Genomic DNA, 21,738 nt, shown 5'->3' with positions numbered 1-21,738 from the left:
CGGGGATCGAACCCACGACCCCCCGCATGAGAGGCGGATGCTCTAACCATTAGGCTACCAGAGTGGTGCCAGTGTTATGCGGAATCCATATACCATATATAAATCCAGATGGTCACAATGTCAACGTTTCCAGCCATTTTTAATAAAATTGTCAGGCCATACTAAAAGTTTGTGATAATTTATGTGGGTATATTTACAAAAGGAGGAGATTATGCTTGTACAAACATACTGAATAATTTATCTTCTTCCATCTTCATTGCAGATATGATAGTTAGACCTTAGGGATGTACTAAATGGAATCAGCACAACATGTGCAATCATACACTATTTTAATATGACTTCCTTTTATGAATTTCAGCAATACACAAAAAGTCTTGGTGCTAGAGCTGTTGGCTACTTGAATGTTGACATTGCAGTCCAAGGTATGTTGATTAACACAGTATACTTGTCTGTCTGTCCATTTATCTGTCCACCTTCCTTCTGTCACACAGTCATGTGAACATAGCTAGACCTGCAACTTGTAATAAAGTTTCATAAACTAAATAAATAATACTTTATAAGTGTAACTGCTTTTTTTCTACATAATGATAGATACAGTGTCTGAGAGAATTTTAAGAATTTGCTACTAGTATCAGATTTCAGTGCATAGCAAAGAAATATAATTGTGCATGTTATCGTCATTGTCCACTAACATGCATATCAACAAATCACTGTACTCAAGCATTCTGTGTGCGAGCATGTGCGTGTGTGCATCTGATTTGGATTTTTAATGTATCTTTAACAATTTTCCAGTCATATCACTACAATTTCTATCACGTGGCAGTTTTTAGTAATGTCTAGCACTAAGGCATCATGCCGCAAACGTGTAGCATCATATCCCACCCAGTCACATTATCCTGACACCAGGTCGACCAGTCCGAACACTAACATCTTAATGCTGAGCACCAAGCAAGGCAACTGCAAGTACCATTTTTATAAGTCTTTATTATGACTCAGCCAGGGTTTGAACATGCAACCTTCTGCATCTGAGGCGGACACTCTAACCACCAGGCCACCGGAGGGGGAAAAAGCATTTCTTGTTATTGCCTATGTTAAGATGCTGAATGCAGTACATGACCAAATCTGGTGAATGCAACTATTTGCTTGGTTTTTGTTGTATAGCTGTGCAACATGATACATGTTATGATCCACATGTTATGGTCTTTCTCTGGAAATGCACATAATGACAACTTACATTGCTCCTGTGATCTTATCAGAGTATTGCCCTTTCTGTCTTATAGCTGGATGTAGTGATAATCTTTTGACTTAAAACAGTCTCAGTTTTCAGTGTATCACTGTGAATCTTTGTACATATGGTCAATATCTGAACGAACGCATAAGGGGCGCTCTGCAGATATTATAAACTTTTGTGAAAGCAGGGCAAGCTAGCATGCAATAGCCAGTATAACCTATGAAGAAATCCTGGGAAAATATTTTTCTTTCAAAATCTAATGCTATGCAAAATATGAAACTGTAGAGCACCACCTTAAAACAAATATAAAAATTTGTGCAATTATTTTTTATATATTTTCATATCACCATGCATGATATTATGAATAAAATGATACATTAACACTGATGTTATGCATGAAAATAAGCTAATTATGCTTTTGCTCTTGCTTACACATAATGCCTTGCGGCAGTAGTGTGTGCAGTCACCTTACTTATAGAGGAATTAGAAGTTTAAAACAGAGGTGAAGTTAACTTAAATTTAAAACTCTTGCATTGAGTGAAAGAAAGATACGGTGAAAATGTTTCTTTTCATTCATTTGTAATGATATTAAGAATAGGGTCTGTAGGGGACCTTGAAAACCTTGAAAAATTAATTGTTCCCTCAAGGCCTTGAAAACACCTTGAAAATTCAAAATATTGTCTGGATACCTCAAAAAGCCTTGACTTTCATGAAACCAAAAGGAATTTTGCTAAGTTTGTGCTGGAACAGAAATTTTTTCACAACTGGCCACTGTGCAGTCGTACATTTTGAACATCGATTGTACGAAGCCCAGATGTAGCAGTAGTTTAAATTTGAATCATTCATTTCGACATGGCTGGCTACTGATTCCAACTTCAGTGGCTAGACAAAGCGTAAACATGTCTTTAATGTTATTTCGTTTGGTAGATAATTTCTTACTTTTCAAAGATGGAGAAAAAAAAAGAGTGAACAAAACTGAAGATTGTTCCAGTACCCATGTTAATATAATTTTACAATATAAATATCAGAGTTCAGCAACAATCTAAAGTAAGGATTTCAAAACAAATACTTTTTGCTACCAATATTTTTTGCCAGTTTCGCTGTATAACTGTCAGAGATGAGCACTGATGGAAAACAATGGCAATATTTCCCACATTATTCAGTACCAAGAGTAGGATTGTCTAAGAGAATAAAAAAATAAACATATTTGGATACACGCTGAACATATTCAGTCAAGGAAAAGGTGTTCAACAATCTATTTGTCTATCTCAACATTCTACTTACTCAAAAACTACTGTGACTCCTTAATAGTACCTTTGATAAAATTAATTACATTTATTTGAACATAGATGAATTTAAATCAGTCTCGCATGGGACTTACATAGATTTTGTCACAATGGGTTAAAAACAAAAATGTTTATATCAGAGATACAAACAATGATGACTCGTGCTTTTTGTATGCAATCAAATCACTTCTAAACACTTCCATAAATGAACCCTTGATACCAACAATATTAATTTTGTTCCTGTTGTTTTAGTAGATGTCCGATGAAAAGAATGATCTCTCAAATTTGACAATGATACTGATATCACTGCATATAGCTATGAACTTACCGAAATTTACCAAATGATCGAAAAGGAATATACACTTTGCTATGATGACATTTGCACCATTACGTTGGAATGACAAACATAATAAAATAGAATTATTATACAGGTACAGCATATAATCTAGAACAGACGGAGTGAAGCCATCAGATAATCAAGACGTATTTCAGTTATTCTAACCAAGGTTTGTTAACTATTAAAAAGGGTACTCGCTGATATAATAATAGATATTACTAAAATAAGAGGCAAAGATTAAATTCCATTGAAAATAATGGCATTTATTGAAAATAAATAGTTAAATAAACAGTTACAATGAACGGTCTGCTTTTGATGGATGGAGACAAAACTTACGAGGGATATTAGGAAACTATAAAAAAAAGCTGTTATATAATGTAACAATCTGGCCTGCATGAATGTCTTACTATCTTGGACACCACACAGATGACTGTATCATCTTGTGATTGGTAACTTTCAAAGAAGTCTGCTATAACGCCTGACAATGGTGACAGTACTATACGTTGGGGCGAGTTCTCCATATACCCTTGTATACCCTTGTAATGGCGCTTAATACAGGCAAAACAAGAAGCCATCAGCATGAAATCATTTTTGATGAATGAGGTATGTCTGAACATTGAGATTCAAGTTTTAAAATAGAAACTGTACATAGTCTTAATTTGGGATTGAGTGGAAATAGACTATAATTGCAATGAACAAGATAAATCTAAAAATATCGAATACAGCTAAGCTGAGAGAAATATTTATACATGTATATCTAATATGAAATAGTTTAAAATATCCATACACTCTTTTTAGATAAGCAATAATGTGAAAAACAAATATCTTTACCTTTTTTGTTTATGGGGATGAGTGAAGAAGAAAGGAAGGTACTGAAAAAGACATTGAGACAATGACAGCTGCTGATGATGACTATGCATTGAAAGCAAAGATCCATAGGAAAATTTCCTTTATCAAAATAATTTGAGGAAAAGTGAAGAGGACAAAATCGCTCAACTTGGAGCTCTTGAAAAACAGTTTGATGACAAGCTACAATAACTGAAATATTCACTCTAAAATATTTTGGAACTTGTAAATAGTGTAGTGTATACAGAGTAAAATGAACTTGGTTCAGTGGCATTTTATTCTAATGCCCCAATATAGGATGTTTAATATTAATGGGAAGGATATCAATGATCATACTATTGGCTTCATGTTGTATTTTGTTTTAAAAAAATAAATTTGCAAGAAATGTTCCTCATATGGAGTAATAGTAAGTATTAACTTGTGTTTACATACAGTTTCATTTATGTATGCTTTAAAATCAATGTAATAATACACCTTGAAAAGCATTATTTTGAACCTTGAAAAACCTTGACAATTTTGAAAGAAATATGCTTCTAACCCTGTAAGAAATAACTGATGACAAAGTAAATTTGCTTTCTTCCATATTCAAGTGTTAGAAGAATAAGCAAACATATTAACATCTGACCTTTAACCTCTATGAACCTTGTCTGTTCAATCCCTTTTCAAATGGTAAAATTTATTAGTGGCATCTAATGAATAATTGTGTCAAGTTTCATTTTCTCATCTTTCAGTGTAACAGTGGCTTCTGTGTTGAGGCAATGTAACATGCATTTTTAAGACAGCTCACATTTCATCATGTGGTGTGGGTGGGGGCTGGCCATGTTTTCATACTTGTAACTTAAATGTTTCAGCTACACAACCAAATTAAAATCATATGATAATTCCTATGTGGTCTTTATGGGGGGTGCTCTACAGAGATTATGAACTTTTGAGAGAAGGAAGTTGAAGTTTGTATTTGCAACATGCACATTAGAGAGAATGTTGGCATACCTCTATGTCCTTTTCAGGTACTGTGTTTGAAATTTCTTAGGATATGTTCCTGTGGAAACTGTACATGAGCTGGACACACAGTTAACCAAAATGTCTGCTCTCATGTGCTTTTTTGTCACTTGCAGCTGGAGGAAAATATTCTTGTAGTTGTTGCACTGTTGATTTTGTCTCCAGGGGTAGGAATGGCAGAGGCTGGGTTATATTTATATGTAGGAATTGTTTACCAGTAATCTACTTTTTGTGAGTTTAATATTTTAAAATTACAATTTGTAAGAAAATGCATTACTTAATTATTATTTTTCATGTTTTGAACTTTTGTGATATATTGCAAGTTCAGAAATTCTGTTTGTGAGAATAAAACTACACATATGTTATGTGCATTTGTTTTGGAACCTAAAATTAAAAATCTGAATACAAATTCAAGAAGTCTGCATTAGTAATGAGGAAAGATAAAATCATAATTTTTGTTGTAAATTTCTCAATCCTAGGTAATGCTACACTACGAGCACTTGGAACACCACTGCTCTTTCAAATCACCTATGAAGCAGCCAGAAGAGTTCCAAATCCAAATGATACAGAGATAAGCTTAGGCAGAAAAACTGTATATGACACATGGATGCACTATTTGCCAAATGAGGATAAAGATCGACCAAAGTAAGTATGGCATAAATTGTTCTCATATTATTGAATGCTAAACAGGACCAGCCAACGATCAAATTATATATCTCATTGTTTGTGTGTGCATATATATACATCCATTGTGTGTGTGTGTATGTGTGTGACAAAGTTTAGGATTATATGTCTTGAATGTTTCTCTGTAACACAATACCTTCATGCTTTACAGAATTGAACTTCCGGGTTCTGGAAGTGACTATGCTGGTTTTCGTGACAGGCTCGGTGTACCTATCGTCGATATACGCTATACCTATGATAGTGTAAGTACTAAGTTTTAAGACAAACACAAACTTTAGCACATTCAATATTCTAGACTTTGAAATCCAAAATCGTGGTGTATCCTTCAGCAAGGTACTGGACGCCTGTTGCCTCTGCACAAAATAATGTACTTGTGTTGCTATGCCGTAAACACCAAACCAAACCATTATTATATGCCCGAGAACAAGGAAATGTGGGGTAGGGTGGTGATTATTTAAACTCCAAAAACTTCAGTCAGATGTCATATACTTATCATCATAATGTCAAAATGGTTTAAACATTATTTCACACCATTAGAAAAATGGTCACTACATGGGTTCAACAATTTAAACCAAATCTATTTAGCTGAACCTGCCTTAATAAGATTATGCTATGAATATAATGATCCAAAACAACTGCTTATCTGACCATGTTGTGCAGTACATGAAGCACTTAAGATGATAATGTATTCCTCAGTGTGACCCAGAAAATAAACACACACTAACAAACAAAGAAACAATTGTGCAGATGTTTTCAGACCAGAAATACTGATGGAGCATTTTGCAGCACTATGATGACTATCCATATACAGTGACAATTATTGTAGCTTATACACTCAAAGCAGAGTACATCAATTATGCTGAAAAGGAATTTTGAAGAATGTACAATTAGACAACATATTCATTTTTTTTTCTACATTGCTCTTTGAAGTGAGTATAGTCTAACCAAACCATTTGTATATAAGCACTATGATAGAGAAAAATATATATTTTGCAGTATGAAATTATGCAAATTATTGTACTACTAAACATGCACACACACCCACCCCCATATATCATTAGTATTTTGCATTCATATTAATGAAAGAGGACAAATGTTTTAACATATGTCATTAGAGGCAATGAATGGTTGAATAATAGTAACATACAGAATACACACATTACACTCAATGAATAAATTTATAGTGTGATTTATTTTAAGGACAGTATTTGCAATACTTTGGTTTTTCAACTCTGCATTTTTTATTACACCTTTCTTGTTTTATTATGATTTGCATACATGTATCTAATATCACATTTCATTATGTTTTCTGTCACAACCATCATCAAAATAAGCTATTCATTGACATAAAGTGAGATCAATATCTCTTTATCATTTTCACAAATTAGTAACATATTTTAAAATTTACTGCTCATTGATAAATCAATGACAATTAAGTACTAATGCAGTTATTGCTAAACTATATTGCTGCAGTCAGTGCTATATTAGCTGTCATACAGGTGTTTACTACATTAACTGCTAACCTATATTGTGATAGTTAATGTTGTAATGTCTGTCATTAAATTACCAAGAACTTTAATTGCCAATGTATATTGCTGAAATCAATTCTAAATTTATCAGATTATCAGTTTGGACATGGACCATTAATTTAATTACCAATTTGATGCCACGGCTTTACAAAAATCTTTTGATGAAACGAATTTTGATATAAGAATAAAGTATTGGGACGTTCAAAATAAATGTCTGTTTCTTTTACTTTGCCATTTAATATTAAATTTGCAACAGTATATGTAATTTGTTACTTTAAAACTGAATTTACTTTGCAGTTCCTTTGATATAATTTTATTGTTTCAATTAAATACTCCCAAGAAGATCAAGACCAGACAGATGTAAATTGTAGAATACAAAAATTGTTTTATCATAGAATCTGACAAATAATATGTATGTATGTATATATATGTATGTATGAATGAAAGAAGGCTTGTTGGTATATTAAGGTGTATGTATATGATAGGTAGATAAATGCATAGATAGTTAAGTGGGTGGGTGGATAGGTAGTTAAGCTTCTTTATTGCCCATTATGTTTTTTGTTTTCACAGAAACGATTTCATATCTCGTCCTATCCATTGTACCACTCAGTATATGAAACATTCTATGCAGTCAAGCATCTGATAGATCAAGGATTTAAGGTAATAATAATAATTATAATAAGCTGATGAGGATGATGATAATCATAATGAAAATGATGATGGCAAAGAAGACAATTTTGTAATGTGTTCTGATGTATGCATTTTCCTTGTTCTGTCTTTGGAGGATGCATGTAAATGTACACCCACACAACTGTCCAACCTTATGTTAATGCACCCCTTTGTACATATCTATGTCAATGCACCCCTTTGTACATGTCTATGTGAATGCACCCCTTTGTGCATATCTTTGTCAATACACCCCTTTGTACATGTCTATGTCAATGGACCCCTTTGTACATGTCTATGTCAATGGACCCCTTTGTACATGTCTATGTCCATGGACACCTTTGTACATGTCTATGTCCATGGACACCTTTGTACATGTCTATGTCCATGGACACCTTTGTACATGTCTATGTCAGTATGTCAGTGGACCCCTTTGTACATGTCTATGTCAATGCAGCCTTATGTAAGACCCCTTTTCCAATTAAATACTTTTTCCAAATTCTGACTTAGCTGAAATGTTAATTTGTACAATCTGTGATGCATGCATTTTGTACCTACGTGGTTAAAACTCAATTGCAAAAATGATCCTGTGTTTCCCTTACTTAGTTAAAATATTAGAGTGTAACCCTGCTATAACACAGTAGTTGGGAGCCATAGAACCCGACCTTGTTATAGACTGAACCGTATTATAAGCAACCAGGTCAGTTAGCTGAAGAAATTATGATGCATGTACCCCAAAAAGTTGCTGGGGGTGGGGGTTGAAAATAAATGTGGGTGGTAAAATACATGCTTCATCAGCACAGTTACTGTCTTAAATCGATGCATATTAAATGAGAAATACACCTGTAGTGAAAACAGAGAAGGTATATATAATAGTTTACTTTATTTAAAGAACCACGAGTTGGTACATATACATCAATAATGTTTATATATACATGTCTAATGTGAAGCATGAATAGAGTATCAACACTGTGTACTCACCTGCAAATCTCATTATATACATTGAATCCACAATACAAGTGATTCCATCAAAAATATGCACACACAGATTTAAAATTTTCAATAATTTTGTCACAGGTCATATTGGTCTGAATTCATTGGAAAAACATAACAAATCACGTAACGAATGACAAAGCACATTTACTTTTTAGTACGTCCTGAGTCGGTAAAAGTTAGTTTGCATTTTAAGCTGCCATTGGTAGCGTTCGTACGCATAAACTTTTTCCCTGCAAAAAGGAAACTTTCACAGCACAGTTAACGTGTTCCAATCATGTTGGAAAATGCAAAAATCCATCAGATTCCATTACTTTTATTTAAGTTTGGTACTGACTTCCTTTGAAGAAAAGTTATTTGGTTTTACTGAAGATTTTAGTCAGATTTCTTTGATGAAGGGTGTATGCATTGCTGAAGTCACTGCTAAAGGCCAGTTTTGGAGAACCAAACAGATGCCCATTTTTTATTGTGGTAGCAACATCAAATAATTGTATTGCATGATTGAGACTGATTTTATTTCCATTTGCTGAGTACGTTTTCATAACAATCTGTGCTTCAATGGTAATCTGTTTCCTTTGAAATTACAGCAATTTTATCTGGGTATATTTTTAAAAAGGAATTGGCCATCGTTTGGACCATTCTAGTTACTGTTCCTCCCTGCCTATTGAATAAACCAATAAGTAAGATTATTTTCTGTTTACATTTGTGGTAGCAATGTGATCCTGCCTTCCATGCATGCATCAGAAATTTAACAGTGGGTCAACAGACAATAGAGACGCAGGTGTTCTGGTCTGATGACAAGGATTTATTGCTGAGTGAAAAGAAGATAAATATTACTTACCATCCACATACAAATGTCAGTCTTTGTAAATATATTAATTACTAGCGAGCGGCCAAAAATCCAACAAAAGATAGATTATGAGATAATGCCTTGTCCGGTTGATCTACGTTACCAGAAATGTCAACAACAAAAAAGCAGATATCTCACAACAAACAGTACTTATGCTAGATGTCAAGATGGTTTGTCAGTATGGACAAAGAATTTGTTTATGTAACAATAGATAAATTTCAGTGCATTTTATATCCAGATTGTGGCTTCCTTTCATGGGGCCTCTGAATTTCTCCACTCAAAACCAATGGTTGTATATACAAGTTTAAACAGCCAACAATGTCACCAATAAAAAGAAGTTGCCAGGTGGTATATTTTGCCACCAATAAGGAAAACAAAATCCAAGTTTGCAACATTGGCGAAGCTCTCAACGATCCCAGAATAAACTTTTTATAAATTATTTTTCATACTTTTAAGAAGAAAAAACTACTTTTTCATGTACAAGAAAAATACATATAAAATTTCAGGAACCATGCCATGATCATCTTGTAATATTCATATGCGATCTCTAACCCAAAATGATAATAAACTTTTAAATTTTTTTTGGTACTTTTAAGAAAGACTTTTTTGTGTAAGAAAAAAATACATGTACAGTGTATATGAAATTTTGGGAGCCACACCTCAATCATGTTATATCCGAATTTGTGTTATAACGGAACATGCTATAGCGGGTCACACTGTAGTTGCCATGGAGCTCATATTCTTCTTACCGTTAATAGATTGGCTAGTTGGCCACCTGATGCTTTGATTAACAGGTGAATCTTGGTATCACAATGATTATCTATCCATATTAATTGGTTGTGGAGGAAGATCATTACATTACAACACTCAGTTCTAAGAAATCAACTTATGCACATTAGGTTTTTTTTCTCGCTCTGTTTAATAAATGTAGATAACTGACCTTTGACCAGCTTGAACAATTGGCACTTATAGCTAACTTGCCAGTCAAAAACCCTAACATGGCCTCTAACATCCTGTCAGAGTGGCAATATTCATACTCCTCAGTTATTGCCTATGTTTCATCTTTCTTGCATATCCAGATGTGCCAGTTCCAGAGCTTTACAAAGGCAATCCAGTGTGGAAGAGCTGTCATATTATGGATTTATATGATGGATTTATTGTTGCTAAGAAGATATTTAAAATTGCACATGTTGGCAGAAAATCAAGCAAAACATTACTAGCATCAAACTTGCTTTACGTTTCCTCAGATTTTTTCCCCCAATTGTTGATAAATTGCACACAAGTAGTTTCTTATTACTATTTATCCCATTGCTTGCTATTTATTAAGAAAGGAAACTAAGCAAATAAAACGTATTTTGTAAAACGGTTCTGATATATTACATATTTACTTTGGGCTTTCTTATGGATACAAATGAATTCTTTACTTGTAACCTTGGTGAAAGTCATTTTATATATTCACTTATCAGACATCGATATTGGACATAAGAATTTGTCATCATTATAAAATATTAAACGACACATATATATATTTCAGTATCACAGAGCTATGGGACAAATTTGGGCTGAAATGGCACGGAATCTGGCAGACACGGTCATCATTCCTTTCAATGTGTCCGATTACTCTCGGACACTTCAAGAGCTAACTCAGACACTACTGAAGGATTATAACAAGACATTATCCGCTAATGGAATAAGTACACGTAGGTATTGTCTCTGCTTTCCTTCCAGCATCACATACTGGAATGTCCTTACCACTTGTTGAAAAAAGCAGGATCATGCAAGCCTGTCCATCCATGACTCAAATTGTGCATAATGAAGCTTCTTTAAAGTTTTTACCAATACAAAAGGAACTACAATTTAAAATCTGCTTTCAAAATATATGTAGATAGGCAAATATATTTTAGAGATATGTTTAATTCCCACCCACCCCTTGAGTATGGGGCAAGGATCATATTTTTCAGTCCAATTTTACTTGATATCTTGACAGTAAAGGCAGTTATACTGTTAAGCTAGATACAATTATCATCTCTGTACACTGAAAGTTCCCAGAAAGACAGAATGGTCACCAAATTTGACCTCTATCCTGTTACAAAATGATGGGGAGGGTATGTCTGTGAGTCTAAAATGCGCATTCCTCCTGCAGCTGATGCTTGAAAAGAATGATCACATACAATACTTTATGATGTTGTTGATGCTGTTGTTTCCAGACTGCCATGCATTACTTCATAACAAATTTATGCCATTGGTTTCCAGATTGCCTTGCAATACTTCCCAATGAGGTTATGCCATTGGTTTCCATTCTGCCATACAAGACTTCCCAATGTTTTTCATTTGGGTTCCAGGTTGCCATACAACACACTCCAACAAGCTTATCCCATTAGTTTCCAGGCTGTCATACAAACACTTCCCAATATTTTCCATTTGGTTTCCTGATTGCCATGCAAGACTTCACAACAAGGTTATCCCATTGGTTTCCAGATTACTATACAATACTTCCGAATGAGTTTATCTCATTTGTTTCCAGATTGACATGCATTACCTCCCAATGAGGTTATCCCATTGGTTTCGAGGTTGCTGGTACCTTAGTAAGCTATTAGGCAAATTATAGTTGAATAAGAAAACTTAAACCAAATTTATTTGTAAATCTTAATCAGAGACACATGTCACCTTTATAATCACCACTGGTTTGTGGTAGAATATTATGGCTGCTCAACGATAAATAAAAACATAAATAAACAGAACAAAGTGTAGCCTAAATAAACTATTTGTTACATGTTCGTTTAGTGGGATGTACAGAATGTAACAACCATTTTTACCCACCCACCCCCATACACCTTAAGCTGAAGCAGTTTTGTTATGTCTAACAATAATAATATTTTTTACAGATATAGACAGGACTTTAAATCTTGATAATTGATCATTTGTATTCCTAGATTTTATCTATAAAGCAATAAAATATATTCTATATTATTTGTTATACAAGCAAACAATTATCCAGATAAAATCTTTAATTTGTCTGGATAATGAAACCTCCACTGCATTCACCATCTTTCTCTTTTCCTAACTGCCTAAATGAAGGTATTAAATTAAATACTTTTTTTTACAGATTTGTTGGAGATTGCGGTACAGAATTTCTCAACTGAAGTTGAGAATTTTCAACACAACATTAACACTGTCAATAGAAATGAGTAAGTGAGAAAACGGTTAATGGAAGGTTTTGAAATAAGACCACCTTTGTTGTTTATTACATTCAGAGATGACTGATCCTGGATTATTTTGTCATAAAAATTATTAAAATGGTACATGTATTATTTGATGAAAAAGCTTGTTCTAAAGAGGGACAGAGCATAAAATAAAAATAATATAAACCATTATTTAAGGTTTGACTAAACATGAATCGGTAACATGCTTACATTTAATGGGCATGCAAGAATCTTGATTATAGTTTGACACTGTCTTATTTCATTCATTAACACAAAGTATAAACTTCCAAGACAAATTCCTCCTTCCTAAAACCAAGTAACCATACATATTTTGTATAATTTCTCACCCTTAAAAAACAAGAGGTTAGGAAAAAATTAAGATATTTGTATCAGATAAAAATTCACCGTAATTGATTGCACAATTTTGTTTGCACATGAGGACACAGGTGTTGGCATATGGTACTCATGTTGGTGGAGGAAATCAGTGTCCTGAATAGTGAAGCAGTACGACACATGCTTTACACCTTTACGATTCTGGGTTCAATTTCTGATTATGACCCATACAAGGGTAAGTGGAACTGCCTACCCAAGGTCAGTGATTTTCTCTGGGTTTTCTACCTTGTTTCCAAAATGAACTTATGTCAGTGTCAAAGTGGAATATGTTGAAATTTCTTGTAAAATCAGTTTTGAATAAATGGTCCTCTTTTCTGAATTTTTTTGAAAGTCACTAATTAAAGATTGGTGTCACCAGGAACCCTACCTGCTGTGTTTTGCAGGCCTTTAGAAGTTGATGGTGTATATATTTGCTTCGCTAAATAAGTAACTATTATCTTCTTCATTCATCCAGTCCACTTGCAGTAAGAATGATCAACGATCAGTTGATGAATTTGGATAGAGCATTTCTGGACCCTGCTGGGCTACCAGGAAGGCGATTGAAAAGGTAACTTTTCTGTATTTTCATTTTTCTTTCTTTTTTCCATTCATTCTTGCATGCTTAATGTTGGTCATTTTCCATGTGTCACAGTCAACTTCCATCTCAGATTTAATATTGAATACATAAAATTTGGTGCAGACATATTTGACAGATGATCTTTATGACATTTCAGTGCCATTTTATGTTCATTTTCATTTCAGTCTGCTCACCGAATATTTCACACTTAAAATACTTCAAAAGTAAAGTAGGAAAACACTAAAAATCACTCAATAATTTTTATTTCTTCTAAAATCTACTTGCATAACTTTAAACTCTGCTGTACTCCTTGTCATATTCTCTAAGATATGGTTTGCACTGAATCTGGCAAAATATTACATTGCTATTTCAAAAATAACCCTTATAAATATTGAAATAAGTTTAAACAATACATTTTCGATGAATGCCAAGGAGAACCTTATTTAAAATTGCTCATAATATTTATGTTTTAAATAATACGGCATGGGTAAATGATTTAAACTAAATGCACTTTCTTTTTCCAGGCATATTCTGCTTGCAGAGAGTAGCGTGGATAACTATGCTGGGAGCAGTTTCCCAGGCCTGATTGATGGATTGTTTGATATTGACAAAGCTCCTGACAAAGCTAAAAGATGGGAGATCTTGAAACACCATTACTCTGTCATCCTGTTCACAATCCAGTCTGCAGCATCCACACTGAGAGATGTAACACATTTTATGTACAGCTATTAGGGTATATGCTGCAAGTTTCTGGGTTTTTCCCTGACATTTTTGCTACCGGCCAGAACTCTTGAAAAGTATGATAAGTGTCTTCCAAAATAAGACATGTAAAACACTTATATGTTTTAAATATTCTCTAGATATTCAAGGTCACAAATTGTCAGACAAATCTCAAGATTGACCATATCTGAATAGGAATGTGTATTCAGTTCACTATATTATTAGTTATCAATCATTGTGTACTTTTCAAGCACCTTCTATGTGTGAACTAGGGCTGGCTGTAAGACCCAGAATTGGTCTCGAGTATGGAACTGTAAATCAATAAATAATCAGTTTTTCCGTCATTTTTCAACTATTACAGATGGAGGACTCCAAGGAGCATGAAATTAATTATCCTTTTACATGATATCATTGGTGCTTATGTCTTATGATTTATATTTTCATTCGTTTGCCATATTATTGAATAAAAGAAGAATCTACAGTTGCTATATTTATTTGTCTAGGGTAGAAACAAACAGACATCTGTCAACCACACAAAAACCTGAATCCTGTTTTTCTGAAATGGATCCAACTAGTGCACTCTTAAAAATGCATTCTGTGCACTAGACAATTTATACAATGTTACTATGTGTATACATCATGACTATGGCAAGTCATTTGGGAAAGAGAGAGAGTGCAATTGAAGTTCAGCAGCATTTCAGGATGTATGGACTAACCTATTCTTCTGGTGAGGAACGTCCAGTAATTGGTTATTTTTGACATGCTGTTGAGATTAAGCACACTGTTAACTCAAAATTCAACATCAAAGATTAATTTTCATGGCATGGTGGTAAAATGTCCTTCAGAAATCAACTGCATAACTTGATTTTCACACGTATATCAATTAATTAATTGATTAATTGTGTTGGCCTAGCATAAATGCTAATTGTGCCAAGAAAAGACTGGATATTCTGGATATGAAGTTGCATTACTTCATAATTACCAGAAAAAGAGTCTGAGGTGTTTACATTCTATTGGATTGATTGGCACCTATGCATGTGCAGACAACAACAACAACAATAATAATAATGATAATAATAATTTTATTTAATGTGGGTGACTTAATTAGTTGCATGGAACTAATCCTCCTTGTGGTTGTCTATTATTTGCATATTTACATACACCGTAAATAGCTGCACACACAATATAGAAAGCATAGTTTGATAATAAAGGTAAATTTATGTATGGCATGATAAACAGAACATTTTGTACGAACATGTTCCGAAGAGGTACACTGTGTATATACAGTACAAAAATGACGAGAAAATAACGTGGAAGATTTGAGAATTTATAATTTAAGTTGTAATATATTTGTCATATTGAACAGGTTCCACTTTTTATCCATTTTTTTAGGTGTTAATTACATACATTTATATTTTTGTACTTTCTCTTTCCTAAAGGATTCTGTTCCAAATAAGTGGCTCCAAATGTTAAAAACTTCTGTAAAATATTTCTTTATTTGGTTCCATGATAAAGAGGTGGTTTGCTGAAACTGATCTTAGTCTGGAAGTGTTGCCTTGTTTCCTAGTATGATATAGTTCCATGAGATACAGTGGAACCCTGCTATACCATGATAACTGGCATCCAAACAATTGGATCACATTAATAGTGGGGTCACGTTAATGTTGGGTTTTATAGTATTTTACTTTTTTCAGAGAACAACGCATTGGCACATATACATGTATTCATGTCTAATGTATACAATGAATAGAGTATCAACACCCTTTACTATCATGCCATCACGGCATGCAGTTCATCCATAACGCATGTAATTCCATTGAAAAATTGCACACAGATTTACAATATTCAATAATTTTGTCCCAGATAATTGTGTCTGAATTCAATGTCTAATATATAGCATGAACAAAGTATTAACATCGTTTACTTGCCGTCTGATATTGCACTGTCGGGGCTTGCAATTAATCCATAATAAATGTAATTCCATTGCAAAAATTGCACACATATTGCAACTATTCAATAATTTTGTCAGAGATCATTGTGTCTGAATTCAATGGGAAAAATTAAAAGCAAAATTAGGTTAAGAAAGACGAAGCATGTGTATGGTTCATTATGTTCCAGGGTCTATGAACAGACACTGTACAAATTTCATACTGCAAAAATTTTCTCACATGCGGTTCTGTGTACATTTATCCATTGTAAATTTCTAATAGTTAACACTTGTATGCCTATTCATTTGAACGACTCCAGCAAGAATAATTAACAATCAACACATGCTTTCAGCATGCATGTACTTTTACTTCAGATTTTGTGAATATTGAAAGAAACGTGTGAGAACTACTAATCATTGTGCAAAGTGCAGAGAACGACTTGCGCATGTGAACTTGCTTTTCTATAAACGTTACAGTAAAATATTTGTATAAAAAATAGGAAATTAATAACTAGTTCATAAGCAAACACCATACACATGTAAAACCAGAGAACTAAGTGCAGTAGGCCCTCAATGGTCACCAGTCACTTTAGAATAATTTTTTTAAGCTGAATGCATGTACAATTTCATACCCTTTTAATTTCCAGCTAATAAAGCGGATATTATTTACTAGTCAACTGATTGCGTCTAATAACACCGCCAAGCCCAGCAAACATGTTGGCAGCTTTCGTTTTTTTTTTTATGTTCATTAAATTGTGAGAATCTTTTATCAACCACCACATTATCTGCTGCTTGGTTGTGTATGCAGTTAAATAAGAAACACACATTGGCTATTGTGTGAGTAATTATTGTATGCAGAATTTATTGAAGGCAATCACAAAGATGACTTACTTTTCCAATAATGTTTATTTTGGCATAACACTTCAAGAACCTGGTGAAATTGTTAAATTTCAGAAGCTACGCTGATTGTCTCAGCAGGACACTGTAACCCCCAGAAGAGAGATTGCTCTGACTACCCCTGCATCAGAGACTTCATCTTCACTAAATACACAGACAGTTTGTATGGAGGATACTGTCCATTGGTCAGATGGCATATCCTCAAGTAATACCCTGTCTCTACATACCCCAGCACCCAGGAGGTCTGGCAGTCAGTAAACCACCGAACAGGGATGGGGAATGGGTATCACCTTTAGTCACAGCATTTGAAGACAGCCTGATTTAAAGCAATTTTTTATCTAAACAAAAATATCTATATATAATTTTTTCTCCATTTAATTAGTATTGCACATTTGCTATGTTTCTAGTATTTCAGGCTAATTAATAGTTGATATTTCTATTTTATTTCAGCTTGATGAAGAAAGGCAACATTCTTCATTTATATGTATATTTGATAGCTAGCATATTATAGTATAATAATTATATCTGATATCTCAGGTATTTTATTAAAGCTGTATATTTATTTATGGATCAGTTACTTTAGAATAGTAAATAAATGTGATGGTAGTGATCTTCCAGGAAGAATTGGGTTGGTTCAAATCCCACTGGAGCTGATCTATTAGATTAGTCAAAGTAATATCACTATGGTAGATAAGAAGGGTATAAAGTAAAGTTGTTTTTGTACAAGCATAAATGTTATATCTTGTTGTGGTTTTAATTTGATTTTACTTGATAAATGTCGGGATGCCATTTAACCCAGCCCAGGAGTATGTAAACCAACTGTTGTTATTGTTGTTGTGTGTGTTTGGTATTTTGGTGTTACAGATTCAGTACAGTGGTGTCCAATGTCCACATACGTATTGTTCTGTGGTTTGCATGGTGAGTTGCTTACATTGCACATGCTTAACATGCAAACGCCGATTACATTAACAAGTTCCCTATTCCATTGTTCACTCTTCCAATGACTCTCCAGGAGTCAACTTCAACATTTATGGGTGCAATATGTTACTCAATATCTTGTAAATGGTATCAAAGAAAATAACTATTGTACCTCAAAATACTACATGGTACTAACAAGTTTTCATTAATTACATTGTGGAAGTTTTATAATAATTCTGCGCCTTATCATTTTGTGAATTGTCCGTGTGTGATAGATTCGTTTACTTTTAATTATTTATATGTTTCATGTGTATGTGCTGTAGTCTTCTTCTTTTCATTCTTCTTCTTCATCTGGTGATTCATTTCATCATCATCACAGCTGCCGATTAAAAATTTAAAAACCTCACGGAGACGTAACTTTGTTATTTCTCCCATATATCTGCTAGAAGGTATTACATTACAATCACTGTTCTAACACAAGATGAATGAAATAAATATCTATACTACACATGGTAGAGGTATAGACTTAAATGATAAATGTATGTAGAAATTGCTACAATTGCACAGGATGTGATGTTCAAGAAATGATGCAAACATTTCGAAGCTGAAGTCTACATTTTATTTGATCAGTACAACTCCATTGACTGTTGGTGGTGGTGGTGTTCTGTTAAAAGTGAACCAAACTTCCTATGCATGTAATGTAGACATGACAATAAAGCTTCCACTAGACAAATGCCATTATTTTAAGATACAAAAAACCTATTATGTTGGGCTCTGACCATCAAAAACTAAATTATCCTCCAAAATCGGAAAGGATTTCATTAGCGAAAAGATTGTGAAAAATTATGAGAAGTACTGTAAGCATGCATCACTCTAACAGCTGCTTGAAGATAAAACTTCTTTTATTGTATAGTCATTATGCGAAAAAGACAAAAGCTGGGAAGTCTGACAATAAGGTCTGTAACTCTGACAAATTATGTAAAATGCTGACATCTGAACTGAGTTTTCAAGCACTAATAACAAATCTAGCTAAAACACAAATAATAATCATGGGATTAATTATGCAGAAAAGAAAGTGGGTGTGTCAGACAATCAGGGATTTTAACTCCGCTAAAGAATGATGAGGTAGCTGACTGATAAATGAACTTAACCACTGTCTCATCAATTGACGTAGCTGACAAATGAATTCAGCCAAGTCCTGCATACCAAATTTGGTTAAAATTTAATAATTAGGATAGATTTTGTGCGCAAGTGAAAGGTGGTAGGTCTGACAGTTATTGATAATAATGGCACTAAACCATACTACAGAATGTTGAAAGTCAATATCAGCAAAGGTCTCATAAATATCAAGCTGCATGCCAAATTTGGATCAAATCTATATATAGTTAAGGGAATTTTTGTGCAGAAACAGAAGTGGATTGGACACTGAAGCAATGAACAGGTCCAATTTAATATTCCTATTATCAACAAAATGCAGGGACAACATATGGACAAACACAATAAAGATTGGCTTTGCACAAGCTATTAGAACTTAGGACAGCTAAAACTAACTTACTGTCATATTTGATAAATAAGTTGTCAGCAATGAAAAGAGAAACATAGTTCCAGTGCAGTAAAAGTAAGAAAATAATAAACCTTGGAACAAATTAAATAATAAAAGAGACTTTTTAAAATCTAACTAACCTTTTATTTAGCTTCATCATCATATTTTGTGAACTCTGACATTACTAAACTTTAAAGTACAAATTTCAATGATGCATATTTGACAAATAATAAACATATTAACATGTATTTACACAAAAGGGCAAAAGTCTGAAAAGTATGTTAAACTCTGCTCACTTACAAAAGAAGAAAAAAATATGGTGTTTGTTTTGACATGAAAAACATTTGCAAACTGAATAATAATGTTTGCCAATTTGCATAATACTGCTTGAAACTGATGTGAAATGAAGAGAAGAAAAAATGGACAATGCAAGTTTTGTCCAAAAACTGGGCTTAGTCATAAATACAAAGATATTGTATAGTTTGAAATTGTAATCACCTTCTGGCAGATGAGGGGCCAGCAATTCATGTATACATTTATTTTGTCATATTATTATATAGGGAAAGTTGGAGATAAAAGTAAATTTGTTTATTCTGACCTAGCAATTGATACAATATATGAAAGAATTAGACACACACAAAGTTTTTATATATAACAAAGTTTTTATATATAAAATGTGTGATCCCTGATTTCCCACTTTCTGATCTATCCTCAGATTCAATTACCACCAATAAATTTGCAAGTACTAATTGATTTCTTCTTTAATTTCCCCTTTCAAGCATCTGCTCATCGACCAAGCTGTGCTTGTCACTGAGAAAGATATAACTGGCAATTTAAACTTTCGACCACCTCCAGTAAATGTGATTAGTATTATCTGAACATGGTTTCTACTTAAAAAGCTAACAGAGCATGGCACAGTGCTTCCTGCCTGTCACTGTCTTGGTTGACTTGACCTCAAGACCATTTAAAACATCATGGCACAGTGCTTACTACCTGTCACTGTCTTGGTTGACATGCCCTTAAGACAATTCACAATAACAGCCAGTATAATTTATTGCTAAAACATAGATCACTGCAAGTGCAATTAGAAAGATTAAAAGAAAACATGTATAAAATTAAGCAGAAATCATCTTCTTAAAAGTTTCAATAAATATATGAGAAACTTAAAATTCATTTTTTTATCCATGCATAAATTTTTAATAAACGATTGGTTGAATTTACCTGTACCTATCAGACAAACCTCAATCATCCACTGCTATTTTTCTTAGCTGTACGAAACTGGGTTGGTAATCACGGAAGCCCTCTACATGTAATACACTATTATTAGCGCCGACAGTTCCATTGTTTTTTACCACAAAGGTTGAAGAGTTGGGATCAGTCATCATGCATCTTGCAAAAACTTACTTATACATGAATAAATTCTTTTTTTCAATTTCTGAAGTGAAAAAATATTTCAAAATATAACTAGTTCAAATAACTCAAAAGCATGTCAAATAGATATAATAGGCAATACAAATGTACATAAATTCTACTATATAAGATTTACAATCTGAGTGTCTTGAATCAATTGCAAACATTCTTTTTTATCACAATTATCCTTCTTTTATGCGTTGTTTGGTCCTCGGTTACCTTCCTTAGAATTTGGTTGTCGTTAATTTATCACATCAAATGTAGACTTGCTCACTAGCTAGACTGTCCATGAAAGGCTGTACCAGTTCACTTGTTGCAAAATTGAAAACAAGTCCAAAGGTTATGGAGATGGGAAGAGCAGGAAGGGCTTTCTTGAATATTGCTAGTAAAAGCAATGTGAAACAAAGACCCTACAAAAGAATATGAGAGAGTTAAATGTGCATTTTAAATACATATCAAACACATTTAGACTATGAGGTAGACATCAAACACTTTTAGACTATGTGAGGTAGACATCAAAAACTTTTAGACTATGTGAGGTAGACATCAAACACTTTTAGGCTATGTGAGGTAGACATCAAACACTTTTAGACTATGTGAGGTAGACATCAAACACTTTTAGACTGTGAGGTAGACATCAAACACTTTTAGGCTATGTGAGGTAGACATCAAACACTTTTAGACTATGTGAGGTAGACATCAAACACTTTTAGACTATGTGAGGTAGACATCAAACACTTTTAGACTATG

At 33.5% G+C, this 21,738-nt stretch overlaps 2 protein-coding genes across 7 annotated transcripts in view; one reads left to right on the top strand and one right to left on the bottom strand.

Annotated features, from left to right (window-relative positions):
- LOC149804564 (N-acetylated-alpha-linked acidic dipeptidase 2-like) overlaps positions 1-14,774 on the top strand; it is a 62,381-nt gene extending 47,607 nt beyond the window's left edge. For both annotated transcript variants that reach the window (XM_089941508.1, XM_089941500.1), the window contains exons 12-19: positions 359-422; positions 5,179-5,344; positions 5,535-5,625; positions 7,483-7,572; positions 10,956-11,121; positions 12,528-12,609; positions 13,472-13,564; positions 14,098-14,774. In XM_089941508.1, coding sequence (XP_089797634.1) covers positions 359-422; positions 5,179-5,344; positions 5,535-5,625; positions 7,483-7,572; positions 10,956-11,121; positions 12,528-12,609; positions 13,472-13,564; positions 14,098-14,305 — 960 coding nt within the window. In that variant the 3' untranslated portion in view covers positions 14,306-14,774. The remainder of the gene's footprint in view (positions 1-358; positions 423-5,178; positions 5,345-5,534; positions 5,626-7,482; positions 7,573-10,955; positions 11,122-12,527; positions 12,610-13,471; positions 13,565-14,097) is intronic.
- A 4,925-nt stretch (positions 14,775-19,699) lies between these two features.
- Positions 19,700-21,738, bottom strand: part of LOC149804563 (presenilin-1-like) — a 77,713-nt gene continuing 75,674 nt past the window's right edge. For all 5 annotated transcript variants that reach the window (XM_089941555.1, XM_089941571.1, XM_089941544.1 and 2 more), the window contains exon 11: positions 19,700-21,398. In XM_089941555.1, the coding sequence (XP_089797681.1) occupies positions 21,243-21,398 (156 nt within the window). In that variant the 3' untranslated portion in view covers positions 19,700-21,242. The remainder of the gene's footprint in view (positions 21,399-21,738) is intronic.

The sequence above is a fragment of the Sinohyriopsis cumingii genome, chromosome 2 (assembly GCF_028554795.1).
Source record: "Sinohyriopsis cumingii isolate HCF-2022 chromosome 2, ASM2855479v2, whole genome shotgun sequence".
Classification (NCBI taxonomy): Eukaryota; Metazoa; Mollusca; class Bivalvia; order Unionida; family Unionidae; genus Sinohyriopsis; species Sinohyriopsis cumingii.
This window is presented reverse-complemented; position numbering and strand designations above follow the sequence as displayed.